Raw genomic sequence first — 18723 nt, 5'->3', positions numbered from 1 at the left:
CAGTTAGTCTAGGCCCTGACTCCAGGTTGAAAGCCTTGTTTTGAGTAACACTGTATCTTGAGTGCGGTTTCAACTGTCGTCTCAGCCGGAAGGACCACCACAGATGATGAGCTGGAGGAGATGCTGGAGAGTGGGAAGCCGTCTATCTTCACCTCAGATGTGAGTCTGGCAGCTGCCACGTCCTACCTAGATGGGTGTTCCTGTTGGTGACTTCCAGCCAGTAGAGAGTTCATTCACACTCTTAATTTTGTTTTTAAAGATTATATCAGATTCACAAATTACTAGACAAGCTCTGAATGAAATTGAGTCACGTCACAAAGACATCATGAAGCTGGAGACGAGCATCCGAGAGCTGCACGAGATGTTCATGGACATGGCCATGTTTGTTGAGACCCAGGTAATCGCCGCGCCTTCTGTGAACAGGCGCCTCGTGCCAGGTCTTACCTGTGAGCCCACTCTTACGCAGAACAGACGTTATTTTGGAGCTGATCTCAAAATTCAAAAGTTAATGGCCGTGTTAAATGTAATCCTGAAATGCTGGGGACAGCTTGAAGTTTCCACAGCAGGGCACTGGCTTGGTCAAGTGAACTGCAGTGTTGGTGTGCCAGTCAGCCTTTAGACGGCCAGAGACAGCATAAACTTTCAGTTTGTGGAGAATTTTTAATGAAATATGCAAATGTTTTTTAATATTTAAAAATTTTAAGTTACGATAAAGGGAGATGCAAAGTCTTGTGTACACATCCGTATATGTATAAATCATAACCTTCCTATGAACACACACACATGCGACCTGGACACAGCTACACAGAAACGTGTTCCCGAAGGAAAGAAGCACGTCAGACTGATAAAGCCTCAAGCTTCGGGATGTTAATTCTGTCTGAACACGTACACTTTCAGGTTTCCTATGAGGAGCGTACGTCCCAGTTATAATTGGGAGCATGTCCAGAGGAGGAAGCCTCACTGGGATGCGGGCCATGGCGCAGACAGAGGCTGGTGGCTAGGCATGTTCAGTCTGCCCAGCGTGCAGGCTGAGTGCAAGGCGGTGGGAGGGCCCCCAGGGGCACATGCGAGTTGTGCCATTACAACACTGACCCTCCGTGTGAGTGCACGGTGGTGTGCACCTGGGAGGAGTTTGCACTTAGTGTGCTCCTGAGCCTGGGCCAGGGCCACTGCAGTCCAGAGCCCTGGGGGGCCAGCGGCTGCCTGGGCGCAGCTGACCCAGGTGAGGTGGAGGCATTCCTGCCCAGCCCTCCTGAGCAAGCCACCCTCCTGAGAGTGTTTTGGAGGAAGTGTGCATCCAAGAAAGCTGACACTTGATTATTTTCTGTGACCACCTGGATTACCTAAGGCAGGGTAGGAAACCCATTCACACACAGAATCCATTCCGACATACTTCACCAGCCTTTTAAAGAACACTACTTGGGGCTGGGGATACAAACACACAGCCCTGGGTTCAAATCCCCAGCACTGCGAAAAAGAAAAAAAAAGAACACTACTTATTTTGAGGAATCTTAGTATAAAAATCTGTGTGCAAAACTTAAGTACCATGCATTTGCTTGAAGAAACCCACAGCCTGGGACCGGTGGGGCAAATGTATTCCTTTTGATTTTGGGTGGACCTCTTGCCACTCAGAGTTCAAGAATTGGAGGGTCGGGTCTGGTGACTGCTGGGATCTCATTTTCAGGGGAGAGGAGTAATACAGTAAGACGAGTAGTTCAATTTACAGCTATAAGAGTCCACGACACCTCGGCTGTCATTGTGACCGTCCCGTACACGCGCATTGCCCCACACAGCGTCAGGAGGGCTGCTTGTGGGTGGCTTTGCTTCCCCACCTCTGTGACATGTGTCAGGGCTGTTCCGTGTTGGCTCTTGATTCCAGAGAGCCTGGGTATGGGACGGTGGTGGCTTTCCCTCCTCCTCCAGAGCTCTGCTCTTCTCTGCTGCAGGTTGTCTCCTGCTGGACAGAACCCAGGTAATGTGTCCCCTGCTCGTCTGGCCCTGAGGGGTCAGTTTGTATGTGCGTTCATCGACTCAGCCAAGAGTGCCAGACAGCTGTGGTTAGCGCCTGATGTTTCAAAGAACTAGCAGTGGTTTCCCAGCTACTGGAAAGCTGCTGTCCTTTGTGTAGAGTGTCATGCTAGTGGTACAACATCAGTGTGACCCAGAGCTCAGAGCCCTCTTCCGTTTTGCTCACCTGTGGGAGGCTCACCTGCAAGGCATGCCCAGACCCTGCCCCGCGCCCTTATCCCAGATCCGCGTGCCCTTGTCCCAGCACGGTGCGCCCTTGGTTGGCTGCAGTGTGATTTGAGTCGGGTGGCTTCGTAGTGCACTTGTACAGTGTTCTCAACATTCTCCGTCCTCCTGTGTGAGGACGTGACACCGTCACGTGCACGTTGTGCCTGTGTGAAAACATGTCATGTGGCTGTCTGAATACCCAGTTAAGTCGTTTGAAAATGCCTTCTAAGGTTGAAACTTTTTGTTTTAAGGGCGAAATGATCAACAACATAGAGAAGAACGTAATGAACGCTGCCGACTATGTAGAGCACGCTAAAGAAGAAACTAAAAAAGCTATTAAATATCACAGCAAAGCAAGAAGGGTGAGTTTGGTTTCTGACAATTAAGCGTGACTTTCTCTTGGTCTGGTGTCACGGTAATACAGTGATCTAGGTCTTCTGGAAAGGTAGCCCAAGAAACACAGATTCCCTCGGTGAATTCTTTGTTTGAAAGCTGGCGATTCTGTGGGGGACAGTCTTTAGAGCACACCAGGTAAGAGGAGTGTGGCCTCGTGTGTTCTGAGTGCCGGAGCTCTTCACAGCCTGAGCCACCACTGTCCCCTGCCTGGGTTGGACAGGCTTCGGTCTTCAGATCTGTTTCTGGGGTATTATGTCGAGGGAGTCCCAAACTGACGGGATGGGGAATTCTAAAAGTCCCTATTTACACGTTTTATGCAGTGGACAGTTTATTCTTCATTTAGATTATTTGCTGATTGGCTTGGAGGAAAGAAGAAAATGATCTAAGATTGTGGGCTTGGCCTCTCATGTGCCCACTTAAGGGACCCTTGAAGATCTGTGCCCTTTGCCCGGGATCTGCGCCCTCATGCCCGTGAGGGTCATGGGCCCTTGTGGACTTGTGCTCCTAGAGCAGAGTTCAGAGCTGCTCCTCGAACCCAGGGCTCGTGTGCTGCCCTCCAGGGAGTGAGCTCCACGTTCGGCTCCGTCCAGAGAGCAGCTGAGGAGCATGTGAGCTTGTCAGTGAGTGGTGACATCTTTGCTTGAGTCTCAGGAGTGTCACCTCACGTCTGAGTGACACGTCCACCTGAGTCTCAGGAGTGTCACCTCACGTATGAGTGAGTAGCTCTTCCAAGAAGACGATGACACTACAAAATTGGCCTCCCATTCGGGGTCTGGGAGCCACCCCCTGGTGTGTGCTTGCCCGGCTGCTTGTTCCTGGCTCCAGCATGGAGAGAGACCCGCTCGCGCACCAGTCTCTGCTGGGCTGTCCGTCACCCGCGCCTTCTCCAAGGGCATTTGGCCTCTGGTGCTGCTCTTGGAGGCCATGTGCTCAGTGTGGGTCGGGGCATTGCCGGGGGCTGTCTGCAGAGGCTCTTTTCAGTGTGGGTGGACTACAGTGGGGCTGGGTGCTGTCTGCAGAGGGCACCACCCACCCCTGCCTGCCGCCACGGCAGGATGAGACGTGGCTGCTCACGTTATTCTATGCTGCTGTTCTTTAGAATACTGACTCATCAGAAATCAAGGCGGGGAGGTACATATATGAAGTGCCTGGCTTAGTTCTGGGCCCACAGTTGACTTTGATTGTCCTCCCCGTCTTCATGACCTGCATGTGCCAGTTCACGGTGGTGTTAGTGGCCAGTGTGGCTCACGGAGAGGCAGGTGATGGGTGCCGCTCTGCCTTCCTCGCTGCAGAGAGCTGGGTCTTCCCAGAGGCCTGGGCGCGGGAGTGGCCTGAGTGTGAGCTTGGCTCGGGAGTCCCCAATGCCCATTTGGTCTTGCCTGGTGACTGACGCCACCCAGCTTGCTCCTTCATCCCAGCTGCTTGATGCTCTGTGTCTTGCCTGCCTCGCTGGGTGTGCCCTCTCCTGGCATCTAGGCTTCCCTGGGGCTGCATGGCGTCTGTGGATGGTTATTGCCCTGTGGTGTGTGGGAGCAGCAGAGGATGTTACTACCTACCACACAGACAAGACCGGGTGGGGCTTCCCAGGCAGGCGCTGATAGCAGCTCGCGGGCCACTGTGCAGCTACCTGTTTCAGTCCATCAGAAATGTATTGAAGTGATGTGGTCATGCTGCACCCCATCAAGGAACCCTGTGTTCTCGAGCAACAGAGCAGCTGGTCTCTGAGCAGCCTGGTCTTGAAAGTCAAGTCACTCTCTGAGAACGAAAAACTGCCCGACAGGATTCAGCAGTTGTCTTGCAACTTAGAGTCTGACCTTAGTTTGGGGGACCATTCCATCTCCAGTGAAGGACGTCTTTTAATGTGGCCTGTGCAGTCCACCATGCTATAATCAACTCACTTTTCTTTGACAGAAAAAGTGGATAATCGCTGCTGTGGCAGTGGCTGTGGTCGCCCTACTCGCTCTCATTATTGGCTTGTCAGTTGGCAAATGATGGTGTGGATGATGCTGGGTGCTTGCCTCCCTGACAGGGCAGCAGTAAGTAACTAATCGACTAACGACCAACCCGCTTTCTCCATTAGCCAGTAGTGGCGTGTACTCCATTGCTGAGTGGCAGGGATCGCAGCCTCTGTCCGCTGAGCACTGCCAGCACTGTGTGTGTGGGCGGCTGCTCAGGCCACACCACACCCGCCTCGCGTGGTGCTGGGACCACCTCTCAAGGCCACAGCTGTGTGACGAAGGCGATCTTTCTTTCAACACTGACATCTAACGTTGTGATTTAGCTCCTAAGTTACGACTTTTAGAACAATGTCAACAGCTGGAAATGACTTCGTAAGACGCATGAACTCATTATTTCACCGTGGGATTGAGAGGGTGGGCCTGAAGTTAGGGAAACTCGACTGTGAACGAAATCCCTCACCCACCCTGCATTTGGCTGCGTCCTCATGGGAACTGCAGGCACTGGGTTAGCATGCGTTAGTCCTCGAGGGTTCTGAGGGTCAGAGTTGGTTCCCAGAAGTGGCACCATTCCGTCAGCTGCAGTTCCTTCCCTGCGCCCATGGGCTCTGTTCCCTTGGGCTCTCTTCTGTACTTGGAGTCGCCCTTCCCTGGCTGGCACCTTCTCTCTCTGAGTCTCTCTCTGCAGGAGCTCAGGCCCTGCTATGACTGGGCGTGCAGGTGCCAGGGCAGCTGGGGCGCAGGACTGGCAGGGGAGGTGGCTAGACGCAGGGCAGGTGCCTTTGTTGTTGGGCACTCTGAATTCTCCAGTTTCATTGCTGCTTTTCAGTCTCTTTCCCTTTTCGTTTTTCTCTCAGTGGTGCTGGGGCCTGAGTCCAGGGCGCTCATGCCAGGCAAGTGCTGCACGGCTGAGCTGCACCCCCACCTGAGATTTCTTTCTTCATGGGACAGCAGCCTGTGCTGCAGTGAGAATGGTTCTGCCAGGCGTGCAGGCCCCAGCAGGTGCTGGGGAGTGGGCAGGAGTGCACCAAGGGTGCTGCTCGTCTGCGTTCTGTTCTTTGGAGGCGGGCGGACGCAGCCTGCTTCTGTTGGTCAGGTGTTCATGGGTCTTTCCTGATGCTTTCTCTTAGCTGGGTTGGAAACGACTTAAATGATTTTCCTCTGTTGAAATGATAAATGCATTCTACTGTCATGACAGCAAATTAGAACAAATAAAAAATTATAAAAGAAAAATAATGGCATTTTCAGTATCTTCATAATTCTAAAATATGAACTGTACATATTTTTTAGCACCTTGGTAGTTTAATGTTGTTGTGTTAAAGTTGCAGTTTTTTGTTTGGGCCCATTGAAATGCACTGCTTTTCGTGGATGCTTCTGGGTATTGTTATTGATTAAAAGAAGGTTCTTGGCCTTCTTGGCCTGACCCCCTGGAGCTTGAACCCATGCCTTAGGCCAGCTGGCCATTTTGCCCTGTGCCTATGAATAAGAATGAGCATTCATAAAGCCAGAGTGAAGTGCATGCGTATAGTTTTGTGTAGTTTTGTATAAGCTCCAGCATTAGGCCAGCCCATCAGCAGCCTAGATGAGATGGCCGTTAGGTACGTGGGCTGTCCTGAGTCCCTGCTCCCTGAAAGCACCCCTTCTGAAAGCCAGATGCGGCTGGGAAGCCAGCGGAACTGCAGGGGAGGGTCAGTCTGGTCCAGAACGCCCGGCTCCCAGGGAGACTCCAGGCAGAGGCAGCTCTCCTGGTCCTGAAGCAGGACAGATGTGAGGGGCAGGAGGAGAGGTGAAGGCAGGAGAGGCCTCGAGGGTGCCGGGAGGAGCTCACAGTAGACTCGTGGCAGGAGAGGCCTCGAGGGTGCCGGGAGGAGCTCACAGTAGACTCGTGGCAGGAGAGGCCTCGAGGGTGCCGGGAGGAGCTCACAGTAGACTCGTGGCAGGGGAGGCCTCGAGGGTGCCGGGAGGAGCTCACAGTAGACTCGTGGCAGGGGAGGCCTCGAGGGTGCCGGGAGGAGCTCACAGTAGACTCGTGGAGATGACGGCACCAGCGCTTCCAGGAATCCCCGCCCTGCGGGCAGGGTACGTAGACGCCGAAGGCATCAGACACACACAGGCTCTTCTCAGGACCCAGAGTCCACCTGCGGGTGCCTGAGGGGCTGGCCTTGGGCATCTACAGAAGTCTTGCCGTGGTGGGCATCTCTCAGCATGCTGCTGATTTGGAGCTGCCCAGGCTCCCCAGACGGATTTATCTGTTCAGTTACTTCCTTGCCTCCTTCCTTTCCTGCGGTGCGGCTGGAACCCAGAGCCTCCGTCTCTTCCCTTCGCCCCAGGGGGGTTTCTGCAGAGACCAGACGTGCCTCCAACGTGGTTTAGCTTGGCCTGTGTGAGGGTGCCTGCTCCAGGAGAGCGCCTCTTGCCCTGCCAGCCCTGCGTCCAGTCGTTGGTGTGGAAGACTGAGTCAGTGTCTTGTTGATTTCTTACACACGCAGTGCTTAGGTGGAAGAAAAGGGTAAACAGGATTTTTTTAGTAATTGAGGAAGAAATTGATTTATCCTTTTAAAAAAGATTCATAATACATCCAGTTAACAGCAGTTCTGGAATTTCATAATCATCAAAGGAAAGTGTTCATTAACCTGCAGACAGCCGCGTGGTGCAGCCCCTCCTGAGGCAGGCAGGCGCTTTAATAGCACACTTTAAATTCATGGTTGAGCCAGTCCAGTATGCCTGCATGCCCAACTCCATGCTTTGGCTGTGGAGTTCCCTCATTCCCCGCTTCTCACTGATCTGTAGGGATTCTTAAAATGGTCTTTCATTTTAAACTATTCCAAACATCAAGATTTTGTTAGGAGATGACACTGTTGATTTCCGTGATACATTGCAAATTAATGTTTTTCTTTATCTTGCAGAAAATGATGTTTATTCTTATTTGTGTAATTGTCTTGCTTGTGATCCTGGGAATTATCCTAGCAACTGCACTGTCATAGCAACCACAGCCCAGGAGCTCTTCACCCTTGGAGACTGAGCGTGTCTGCAGCAAGTCCGCCTCCTCTCTGCTGAGTGATTCCCAGACCCTGTGTCGCACTGGGTACTGGCCTCTTCCTGGTGAAGCCAGGGGACAGGCACAGTGGGACGTCGCGTGCTGAAAACACCTGCGCCCGGGCATGACGCAGCCCAGACAGCACACTGCGCAGCCCACAGTGCGAGGCTGCTTCAGTGGCCTCGACACAGGGATGGTGGAGAATTGCAGTTCAGTAAGGAGCATGCATGTCAGGCTGATTAGGATCACTCTGTCACGAAGCGTTAGGCGCAGGTCTGAGACTTTCTTCCCCCGCTTCTCCCAGCTAACGTGTATTAATTGAGGCTTTTTGTACTGTGTGTGTTTATGTCCTGTTTACAGAAATAATTTTTATCATCACAGAGTTGTTTTGTAAGATATCTGTAATTTTAAATGCTTAATATATTAACATCTTCATTTACCCCATTTTTATATACTAAATATTCCCATGTGAAGGAAAATAGGAAGCGTCATGATCTGGGGCCATCTTTACCCAGCTGAGCACTGTGTTGCTGTCACCACAGCAGATGCTGGTGCACGGCCCTCCTGCCTTTCGGGTGCCTTCTTTGATCTTGACTCAGGAGTGAATGTGCCTGCTACCCTCCAGAAAAGTCTGGATCGTTGTAGTCGACTCATTTCTACCTGTTCTAATACTCCAGGTAATAAATGGTCAATTAACTGCATTGTAAAGACAGTGGTCTCTTCTTTGTTCATTAAAAGAAAGGTTTGTGTTTCCCTGTCTGCATCGATAGTGCTGAATGTAAGACAGAGACCGGACTGAGATTCAGCCACTCTCCAAACTCAAAGAGATCATTCCTAGACATTGAGAAATTCTTATGAATGTAAACTATTGTACGAATCACTTAAAGTTGTTTTATTCCCCCCACTTCAAAGCACCAGGGGCACTTTACCACTGAGCAACATCCCCAGCCCTTTTTATTTTGAGACAGGGTCTTGCTAAGTTGCTGAGGCAGGTCTTGAACTTGCAGTCCTCCTGCCTCAGTCTCCTGAGTTGCTGGGGTTGCAGGTGTGCATCACTTTGCCTGGCCTTAAGTGCTCTTAAGTACCTAACAGTCTGTGGACCTCTCCAAGTTAATCTCCAAAGTTGATAAGAACCTATGATGCTTAAACATTTTTCTTATTAATGTTTTTAGTGAGATGTCCTAGCTGGCGAATGGACAGCAATTGAGGTAGGAGCCAGTCCTGAGCAGGTGAAGGATGCCCAGCATGTGGGCAGCTCCCTGCTCCTATGAGCAGATGAGCCCGTGACTGTCCCGTGGTGCTGTTCTGAGCTGAGGCAGATGAGCTGATTCTGAACAGCAAGTGGGAATGCCTGGTGGTCGGAGCATCAGTCTCACCTACTCACGCACACACTGGACAGCGGTCCAGCCCGGGCTCTGGAGTGCCTTGGGGTTCTGACTCTGCTGCGTGTGCCGGTCTCGGGGTGGCTGCCACAGCAGACACTCCACTGTGACAAGGCTGGAGGTGTGCCTGGTGGGAGGTGCTTCTGCCCGCTGCGTGGGGGTGTCCCGAGCCTGCGTGGCCCCTCTCCCCTCGTGCAGCCTCACCTTCCCTCCCTCCTGCTGTGGTGGTGTCTCCAGGGGGAGGCTCAGAGGTGGTTCCAGGGGATTGTGCACCTGCTCTCTGATCTGTACTTTGGATGTTCAGGTCTTCAATCAGAGGACACATTCACATGCCTAAGCCTCCTGTCCCTAATTGGAATCAGAGTTTTAAAAATACATTAGCAGATTCACTTTTTTAATCATTTTTTTGAATACCTTATGTTTACATTTTAAAAGTTCCCAGAAGCAAAAAGAAATACTCAACCTTCTGTTGTATCATTTCTGGAAAGATTTGGGGAGGTATTTTGTTGTATGGCCATCAATAAATTGTTCTACTAACACTGTTACCTGTGGTTATTATTGTGCAGAACAATGTGAACTGATCACTTCAAGTGTTATCGGTGAAAACCCTTCATTGTTATCACAAGCTTTTGTTCATGTCGGGCATCTGCACTGGCTTCTGTCCCGGCCTGGTCCTGTTCTCATGCTCCTTTGTGTGTCTCGCGACTTCTCTGCTTAAAGCGGGGCCTTCTAGACGCTGTAGTGTCGCTTGGACCCGCCCTCCCTCTCTTAGCCCACTCCCCGCCCTTCCCTCCCTGCGGTCCTTTCTGCCTTCAGGTGGTCTTTGTTTAGGTTCCACACAGGAGAGAAAACATGTGGTACTTGTCTTGCTGAGTCTGGCTAATTTTGCTTAATGTGATCACCTCCAGTCCATCCATCATCCATACAGGATTTTGAGGAAGACTCTCCTGTGTCCACACCACATTTCCTTTGCCTGTTCTCTGTTGGTGGATGCAGGGCTGGCTCCCTAGCTGGGCTGCTGTGGATGTGCCCAGGTGTCACCTCAGCACACTGACTTGGATTCCTTTACCAAGGAGTGTTGTGGCTGGATGGCACGAGCTTTCCCAGCTGAGCAGCAGTTGCAGATTTCAAGTCTGCCTCCCTGGGGCTGCCCCTGTGCCTGCACAGACACCTGCTGGCCGGTGACGTGACGGGTGGTGCTTGCCTCTTTGGGCCAGGGGCTCTGTCCTCTACTGATGGCTCTTCCGAGGGTGTGACAGGCTGCGTTCAGGTCCACCTTGGTCTTTCTGCGCCCTCTGCTGCAGGTATCATGGTGGGGCAGTGGGCTGTGTCACAACTGGGTCTCGGCGTGGTTATTCACTTGCAATTTCCACCAGGAGGGACTGGCTTCTCTGACCTCTGAGAATCCTGCTTCTCTTGCCCCTTCAGGCCCGGGGATGGCGAGCCCTTCCTACTGTTGCCAGCAGGGACCCCACAATCTGATCCACCTTTGCGCCTCATCTTGACCCTGTCTCTCAGAGTACCAGATGGGACCATGGGGGAGGGGGCTTCAGATGCACCCTCAGTAGAGCACGTGGAGAACGCGGCTGCTCCCAAGCCAGAGGTCTGGGATGTATGACTGTGGGGAGGTGAACAGAGGACTGGTCCTCGAGCCCCGTGGACAATGATTGAAGAGGAAAGGACCATCACCTGGAGCATGCTGGGAAGCCTGGAGATGGGGCTGGCCTGGCAAGCTAGGCGGTGCTGCAGCCTCGGAAGGTGTGGGCCAGGGGTTGCCGGGGTGAAGGCCAGAGTAAGGGGGCTCCGCAGAGCTGGGAGGCAAGGAGGGCCTTCTGAAGGTTGTAGGAGGATTCGGGGTGTCAGATGACAGCTGAAGCTGGCCGAGGCCAAGGCAAGGGAGTGCAGCTGGGGAGCAAGAGGTGGGGAGGCGGTGGCCAAGTGTGGGGTGACCAAGGGTGGCGGCAGAGGTGGAGAAGGTCATGCTGCCCCTTCTCTGGACATGTGGTTACTCCTAAATAGAAACAGGTCTAAACCGAGCATTGCTGAAGGTGGTGAGCGACGCCAGAGTCTCTCCAGGAGGTGCAGCTGGGCCGGCTCCTCCTGCACCTGTTTGTGGACCGTGCTTCCTGCACGTGGCCACACTCAGACTGCCTCTCAGGCTCTGGCTCTGCGCAGGTTGCGTCCTCTCACCCAGAACGCCTTCCCTTTCTGTCAACACGACTGCGTCCCGCTCTGTGGGTCTGTGAAGAAAGTGAGCAACTCCTAGCAACACCAGCATGACCTCGGCCACCAGCCATGCCAGGGCCACTGGGCAGTGCCAGGCCTCCTCCTGGGGACACATGGTGTTATCCATGCATCTCTGACTCCTGGGGTGGTATCTGCCTTCCACTGGGGAGCCTTGTGAAAATGCCCTGAACCCCTTGGCACATTGCAAGACAGTTTTCCCACATCCTGGCTATAGATGGCATCGGGGTCTTTGAATGCTAATCTAAGCAGGGTTCCAGGGTCTCTGGGACCTGTCCGCAGAGGAGGAACAGCAGTGCCCTTAAGTCCTCCACCAGATGGCGCCCTTGAAATCCTGCTTGCTTCCCTTTCTGCACATTCCTGATGGAAGTTACCATCTGCAGGAAAGAAAGGAGACCAAAGAGACAGTCAGACTGTGAGCCCTGCTGAGATGCTGACCTGAACAAAACAACTGTGAACTTTGGTGAGGTAGTCAGGTAGGTACGCATACCCATCATGTAGACAGCAGGCTTGCCAGCCCCGAGTGGCTCCATGGTGTGTAGGACAGCAGCTCTCAGGCTGTGCCTGCCCTGAGTGACTTCATGGTGTGTAGGACAGCAGCTCTCAGGCTGTGCCTGCCCTAGTGACTCCATGGTGTGTAGGACAGCAGCTCTCAGGCTGTGCCTGCCCTGAGTGACTCCATGGTGTGTAGGACAGCAGCTCTCAGGCTGTGCCTGCCCTAGTGACTCCATGGTGTAGAACAGCAGCTCTCAGGCTGTTCCTGCCCCGAGTAGCTCCATGGTGTGTAGGACTGCAGCTCTCAGGCTGTGCCTGCCCTGAGTGGCTCCATGGTGTGTAGGACAGCAGTTCTCAGGCTGTGCCTGCCCTGAGTGACTCCATGGTGTGTAGGACAGCAGCTCTCAGGCTGTGCCTGCCCTGAGTGACTCCATGGTGTGTAGGACAGCAGTTCTCAGGCTGTGCCTGCCCCGAGTAGCTCCATGGTGTGTAGGACAGCAGCTCTCAGGCTGTGCCTGCCCTGAGTGACTCCATGGTGTGTAGGACAGCAGTTCTCAGGCTGTGCCTGCCCCGAGTAGCTCCATGGTGTGTAGGACAGCAGCTCTCAGGCTGTGCCTGCCCTGAGTGACTCCATGGTGTGTAGGACAGCAGCTCTCAGGCTGTTCCTGCCCCGAGTAGCTCCATGGTGTGTAGGACAGCAGCTCTCAGGCTGTGCCTGCCCTGAGTGACTCCATGGTGTATAGGACAGCAGTTCTCAGGCTGTGCCTGCCCTAGTGACTCCATGGTGTGTAGGACAGCAGCTCTCAGGCTGTGCCTGCCCTAGTGACTCCATGGTGTAGGACAGCAGCTCTCAGGCTGTGCCTACTCTGAGTGACTCCATGGTGTGTAGGACAGCAGCTCTCAGGCTGTGCCTGCCCTGAGTGACTCCATGGTGTGTAGGACAGCAGCTCTCAGGCTGTGCCTGCTCTGAGTGGCTCCATGGTGTGTAGGATAGCAACTCTCAGGCTGTGCCTGCCCCAAGTGGCTCCATGGTGTGTAGGACATCAGCTCTCAGGCTGTGCCTGCTCTGGGTGACTCCATGGTGTGTAGGACAGCATCTCTCAGGCTGTGCCTGCCCTGGGTGACTCCATGGTGTGTAGGACAGCAGCTCTCAGGCTGTGCCTGCCGAGAGACCCCATGATGTGTAGGACAGCAGCTCTCAGGCTGTGCCTACTCTGAGTGACTCCATGGTGTGTAGAACAGCAGCTCTCAGGCTGTGCCTGCCCCGAGTAGCTCCATGGTGTGTAGGACAGCAGCTCTCAGGCTGTGCCTGCCCTGAGTGACTCCATGGTGTGTAGGACTGCAGCTCTCAGGCTGTGCCTGCCCTGAGTGACTCCATGGTGTATAGGACAGCAGTTCTCAGGCTGTGCCTGCCCTAGTGACTCCATGGTGTGTAGGACAGCAGCTCTCAGGCTGTGCCTGCCCTGAGTGACTCCATGGTGTGTAGGACAGCAGCTCTCAGGCTGTGCCTGCCCTGAGTGACTCCATGATGTGTAGGACAGCAGTTCTCAGGCTGTGCCTGCCCCGAGTAGCTCCATGGTGTGTAGGACAGCAGCTCTCAGGCTGTGCCTGCCCTGAGTGGCTCCATGGTGTGTAGGACAGCAGCTCTCAGGCTGTGCCTGCCGAGAGACCCCATGATATGTAGGATAGCAGCTCTCAGGCTGTGCCTGCCCTGAGTGACCCCATGGTGTGTAGGACAGCAGCTCTCAGGCTGTGCCTGCTCTGAGTGGCTCCATGGTGTGTAGGATAGCAACTCTCAGGCTGTGCCTGACCCGAGTGGCTCCATGGTGTGTAGGACATCAGCTCTCAGGCTGTGCCCGCCCTGGGTGACTCCATGGTGTGTAGGACAGCATCTCTCAGGCTGTGCCTGCCCTGGGTGACTCCATGGTGTGTAGGACAGCAGCTCTCAGGCTGTGCCTGCCCTGAGTGGCTCCATGGTGTGTAGGACAGCAGCTCTCAGGCTGTGCCTGCTGAGAGACCCCATGATATGTAGGATAGCAGCTCTCAGGCTGTGCCTGCCCTGAGTGACCCCATGGTGTGTAGGACAGCAGCTCTCAGGCTGTGCCTGCCCTGGGTGACTCCATGGTGTGTAGGACAGCAGCTCTCAGGCTGTGCCTGCCCTGAGTGGCTCCATGGTGTGTAGGATAGCAGCTCTCAGGCTGTGCCTGCTCTGGGTGACTCCATGGTGTGTAGGACAGCATCTCTCAGGGTGTGCCTGCCCTGGGTGACTCCATGGTGTATAGGACAGCAGCTCTCAGGCTGTGCCTGCCCTGGGTGACTCCATGGTGTGTAGGACAGCAGCTCTCAGGCTGTGCCTGTCCTAGTGACTCCATGGTGTGTAGAACAGCAGCTCTCAGGCTGTGCCTGCCGAGAGACCCCATGATGTGTAGGACAGCAGCTCTCAGGCTGTGCCTACTCTGAGTGACTCCATGGTGTGTAGAACAGCAGCTCTCAGGCTGTGCCTGCGGAGAGACCCCATGATGTGTAGGACAGCAGCTCTCAGGCTGTGCCTGCCCTGAGTGACTCCATGGTGTGTAGGACAGCAGCTCTCAGGCTGTGCCTGCCCTGGGTGACTCCATGGTGTGTAGGACAGCATCTCTCAGGGTGTGCCTGCCCTGGGTGACTCCATGGTGTGTAGGATAGCAACTCTCAGGCTGTGCCTGACCCGAGTGGCTCCATGGTGTGTAGGACATCAGCTCTCAGGCTGTGCCCGCCCTGGGTGACTCCATGGTGTGTAGGACAGCATCTCTCAGGCTGTGCCTGCCCTGGGTGACTCCATGGTGTGTAGGACAGCAGCTCTCATGCTGTGCCTGCCCTGAGTGGCTCCATGGTGTGTAGGACAGCATCTCTCAGGCTGTGCCTGCCCTGGGTGACTCCATGGTGTGTAGGACAGCATCTCTCAGGCTGTGCCTGCCCTGGGTGACTCCATGGTGTGTAGGACAGCAGCTCTCAGGCTGTGCCTGCCCTGAGTGGCGCCATGGTGTGTAGAACAGCAGCTCTCAGGCTGTGCCTGCCCTGAGTGACTCTATGGTGTAGAACAGCAGCTCTCAGGCTGTACCTGCCCTGAGTGACTCCATGGTGTGTAGAACAGCAGCTCTCAGGCTGTGCCTTGCCCTGAGTGACTCCATGGTGTAGAACAGCAGCTCTCAGGCTGTGCCTGCCCTGAGTGACTCTATGGTGTAGAACAGCAGCTCTCAGGCTGTGCCTGCCCTAGTGACTCCATGGTATAAAGTAGTATTTTGCCATGAACTACTTCATTTTGAGTTTTAAGTACCAAGGTGGAATGACTTTATACTTTCTTTGTACAAGTGAACAACCACCATCGCCCGGTAGCACCAGAAATTATACGCTGATAAATAATTTAATTTATTTAAATTAATATTTATTCACAGGTAAAATTTATTTACAGCTAAATGACCACCTGTGAACTTTTTGAATTAATCAGAAGCACATGGATATGTGTGCATAGAATGCATCAGCAAAACTAGGCCCATGAGAACGTCGAACATGGCAGATCACCAAATGAATCAGCCCTCTCACTCGAGGCCTGTAAAGGGAGAAGCACCTCAACCTGGACACAACAGCACCCTGGTCCTGTCACCTGGTCACTTGTCACGAGCCTTGCCTAGACCCCTGAGTATCTGTCCCCAGGCTCTAGCAGATCAGTGTTCATGCTTGTGGCCACCCTGCAAGTCTCACCTCACGCCTGCCGTGTGGAGCTGACGTCTGTTGGGACCCTGGCCTGCTGTGCTTCTGTGCTTGGACGGCTCCATGTCCCGAGTGCGTCCTGGCCGGTTCTGGTTCTGTGCCTCCCCTCTCGGTTCAGCCTTCTGAACCCGGTGACTGCCCCAAGTCCTCTTAGCCTGTCTGTCATACGTATTTACAGAATACACCGTCTGTCTCTCTACCTAGTTGGGCAAAGTGCTAGGTGTGACTTGAGTGTTGGAGATACTAGAAATTAAGAGAGGATTGAAAGCTTGTGGTTGCCTTTCTCGACTGCCTGGTGACCCCAGGTGTTGAGTGGACTGCCGCTCCTGAAAGTGGTGTAGCTCGTGAATGCATGTCACTCAGTGAATTCTGACACTGGAGAGAGGCGTGTTCAGTCTGTGTCAGTGACAGCACACACTGTGACAGGCCGCATGTTGGCAGATGGTCCTCTTGGCAGTGACGGTGACATGTGGCACTGTGTTAATAGGAGGGTCTGTCTTGACAGCACCGGGAGTGCTCCCTCCACCTGAGAACTAGCTGGGGAGCCCTGGGAGGCACGGCCTCTGGCTCTCCGCTGTGCTGGAGGGCCCAGCCTGCCACTTGGCTCACCTGCTTTGCCCTCGGAGAGCACTGCTTGGCATAGAGAGCACCCAGCCTAGAGAGCACCGCTTGGCATAGAGAGCACCCAGCCTAGAGAGCACCGCTTGGCATAGAGAGCACCCAGCCTAGAGAGCACCGCTTGGCATAGAGAGCACCCAGCCTAGAGAGCACCGCTTGGCATAGAGAGCACCCAGCCTAGAGAGCACCGCTTGGCATAGAGAGCACCCAGCCTAGAGAGCACCGCTTGGCATAGAGAGCACCCAGCCTAGAGAGCACCGCTTGGCATAGAGAGCACCCAGCCTAGAGAGCACTGCTTGGCATAGAGAGCACCCAGCCTAGAGAGCACTGCTTGGGCGGGTCCCAGGCGTGTCCGTGCAGCAGACCCTGGGGATGCCAGGCGGGTGCAGGCAGGGCCAGCTGGGCTGCACATTTGCACTCTTGCTGTCCCTGGGGTGTGAGTAGCATCGGCAGCGTCACCTCGTCGGTGTATTCCTGGATGGCAGAGTGCCCCGGGGGAGGACGTCCTCAGCAGGGACAGGGCCACAGGTGAAGGCCACACTCACTCAGCACACGTGTATTTGTATCAACCGCTGCTCTGGGCTGTGCTGGGCTGTAGGTCTGCCCAAGTCAAACAGCTGTCCTGCCTAACTGGACTTCAAGCCCAGCGTGGGATACAAGTGACCAGGTCAGCAAACCCCACGCAGCACTCTTCAGGAGAGTGATAAAGACCCACAGCAATGAGGCGTGGCTGTGGTCAGGAGGCATTGGTGGAGGGGCTGTGCCCCTGTGCTTCTGGGCTCTGCTGGGGAACCAGGGTAGCTTGCAGCCTCACCAGTAAATTCTGGGTGAGGTCACTTGAGCTGGGCTTTTCATGATTCTGGAATATGACTCTGTGGTCAGAGAGGCTTCATGTTCCTGGAGCTCCGCAGCTGGTGGTGCCAAAGGTCTTACAAATGAACACAGGGTGGGCTTTTTCAGCCAGGAGGGAAGGATACTAATCCCAAGCAAGTGTGGGGAAGATGGGAAATGAAGTGGGGAGTGGGTGATGTGAGATGACGAGGAAAGTGTCCTTGGGAAGGGGTCTGTGCTGGGGACAGAGCCCACTCGGGAGTGGGAGAAGGAGGCTTGTTGGTTCCTGCTGCTGGGAGTCTAGCGTGGGTGGTGCTTGTCAATCTCTTGGCTCTGCTTCTTTTCTGTTGGTGGTGCTTGAAGTGGGTTTCTGGATTGGCATCACCTAGGAGCTCATTAGAAATGCAGATTCCTGATCCCTGGACACTGGCGCCCCATGGATCCAGTACAGGGTTGGGTTGGGGACAGTGCAGGGGTGGAGGGAGATGCCAGGCTCCACCTGAACAGTGAACAGCAGATGCTATGTCTCTTCTTTCACTGCCTGCTCCACATGTAAAATTGACAGGATCCAAGATGGCAGACTAGAGGGAGGCTGCATTCCTTGTGGCTCTGTGGCTCTGGATTCAAGCAGAGGAAATTCTTTTTCTCTACGAGACAGGCATCACTACCCACCAGTCTCCTGCTGTTTACCCCTCTTTGTCCACTGTGATTGCCCACCATCTGCCAGCATATTTTCCACCTTTTGAACACAGATCACTTGCTGACTGCTGCCTATCATCCACCATTTGCTGGTTTGCCCACTTCTTGCCTGCCCATCACCTGCCTTTCACCTATCCATCACCCATCAGCCAACGTCCACCCACCAACTGTCCGCCGTTAGTCTGCAGACTGTTTGCAGATTGCCAGTGAATTGCCGCTGCCTTCTGCTGCCTGGATTCCATTGTCATAGTAGCCCCAGGTTTGGTTACATGTGGCTGCCACCATCTTGAGATACTGGCCAGGGCCTGCAGGTTTGCTGCCCCTGCCCCCCCGCCATCTCGGGGTGCAGCTGCCTCAGTCTGGGAACATTGGCCAGGCCCTGGAGATATATTGGGATACCTGCAGGTCTGGTTACACCTGAGATCTTTCTGCTGGGTGTGGTAGTGGCTGCCATCTGGCTGCCTCTTTGCAGGGTTTCTCCTTTGTGTGAGTGCATCCCTGGTGGTCTCTCTGTGTTGAAAGGGCATTGAGATCTTGGAACTGCAACAAGATAGGGCCTGGGGAAGCTGAAGCCCAAGTCCATCTGATGGCACTTGGGTTTGTGTGGGCCAGTCTGGGTCTGGTAAGGCTGTGGAAAGCCAGAGAGTAGGGCAGTTCCCTGGGGGGAGCAGAGGTTGGAGAAACTGGAGCAAACTGGGCTCTCTGCAGCTCAGTGGTCCTGAGGTGTGCAGGGATGGAAGGGGCCAGCTATAATGGGTGGGAAGACTGTAAGAGGGTGTGAAGGCATCTTGCTATTGGCTCACCCACCCACCTGGTCCAGTACCTGCTGGACCAGAGCTAACATCAAACTTCAGACAACCCCACCTATCAGCCGAGAAGGGAAGCTGAGAAAATTTTTGGAAGCCAACGGAAGCAATCATTCAATTTTCCATTGAGACTTTCTTCATTATTTTTTTCATTTTTCACCCTCTCTCTCCCACCTCTACCATCTTTGAATCCAAATATTTTTCATGCATCAATTTACTGAGGAATGGGATGTCTGAATAGTATATGACAGTGTTGTTGTGTATTCTTAGAGTTTTTC

At 54.0% G+C, this 18723-nt stretch overlaps 1 protein-coding gene across 4 annotated transcripts in view; it reads left to right on the top strand.

Moving 5' to 3' along the window:
• The window catches only part of STX2 (syntaxin 2), a 149453-nt gene that overhangs the window by 20464 nt on the left and 110266 nt on the right, over window positions 1–18723 (top strand). The window contains exons 7-11 of one of the 4 annotated variants that reach the window (XM_079152491.1): window positions 86–159; window positions 260–397; window positions 2487–2597; window positions 4543–4667; window positions 7493–7992. In XM_079152491.1, the coding sequence (XP_079008617.1) occupies window positions 86–159; window positions 260–397; window positions 2487–2597; window positions 4543–4623 (404 nt within the window). In that variant the 3' untranslated portion in view covers window positions 4624–4667; window positions 7493–7992. Of the gene's footprint in view, window positions 1–85; window positions 160–259; window positions 398–2486; window positions 2598–4542; window positions 4668–5443; window positions 5463–7492; window positions 7993–18723 lie in introns of those variants that run through there. The other 3 variants (XM_079152492.1, XM_079152493.1, XR_013765973.1) reach the window with 3 other exon arrangements.

Source organism: Sciurus vulgaris (genome assembly GCF_902686455.1).
Source record: "Sciurus vulgaris genome assembly, chromosome: 8".
In the NCBI taxonomy this organism is placed as follows: Eukaryota; Metazoa; Chordata; class Mammalia; order Rodentia; family Sciuridae; genus Sciurus; species Sciurus vulgaris.
Note: the sequence above shows the minus strand (reverse complement) of the source record. Positions and strands in the feature narration are given on the sequence as shown.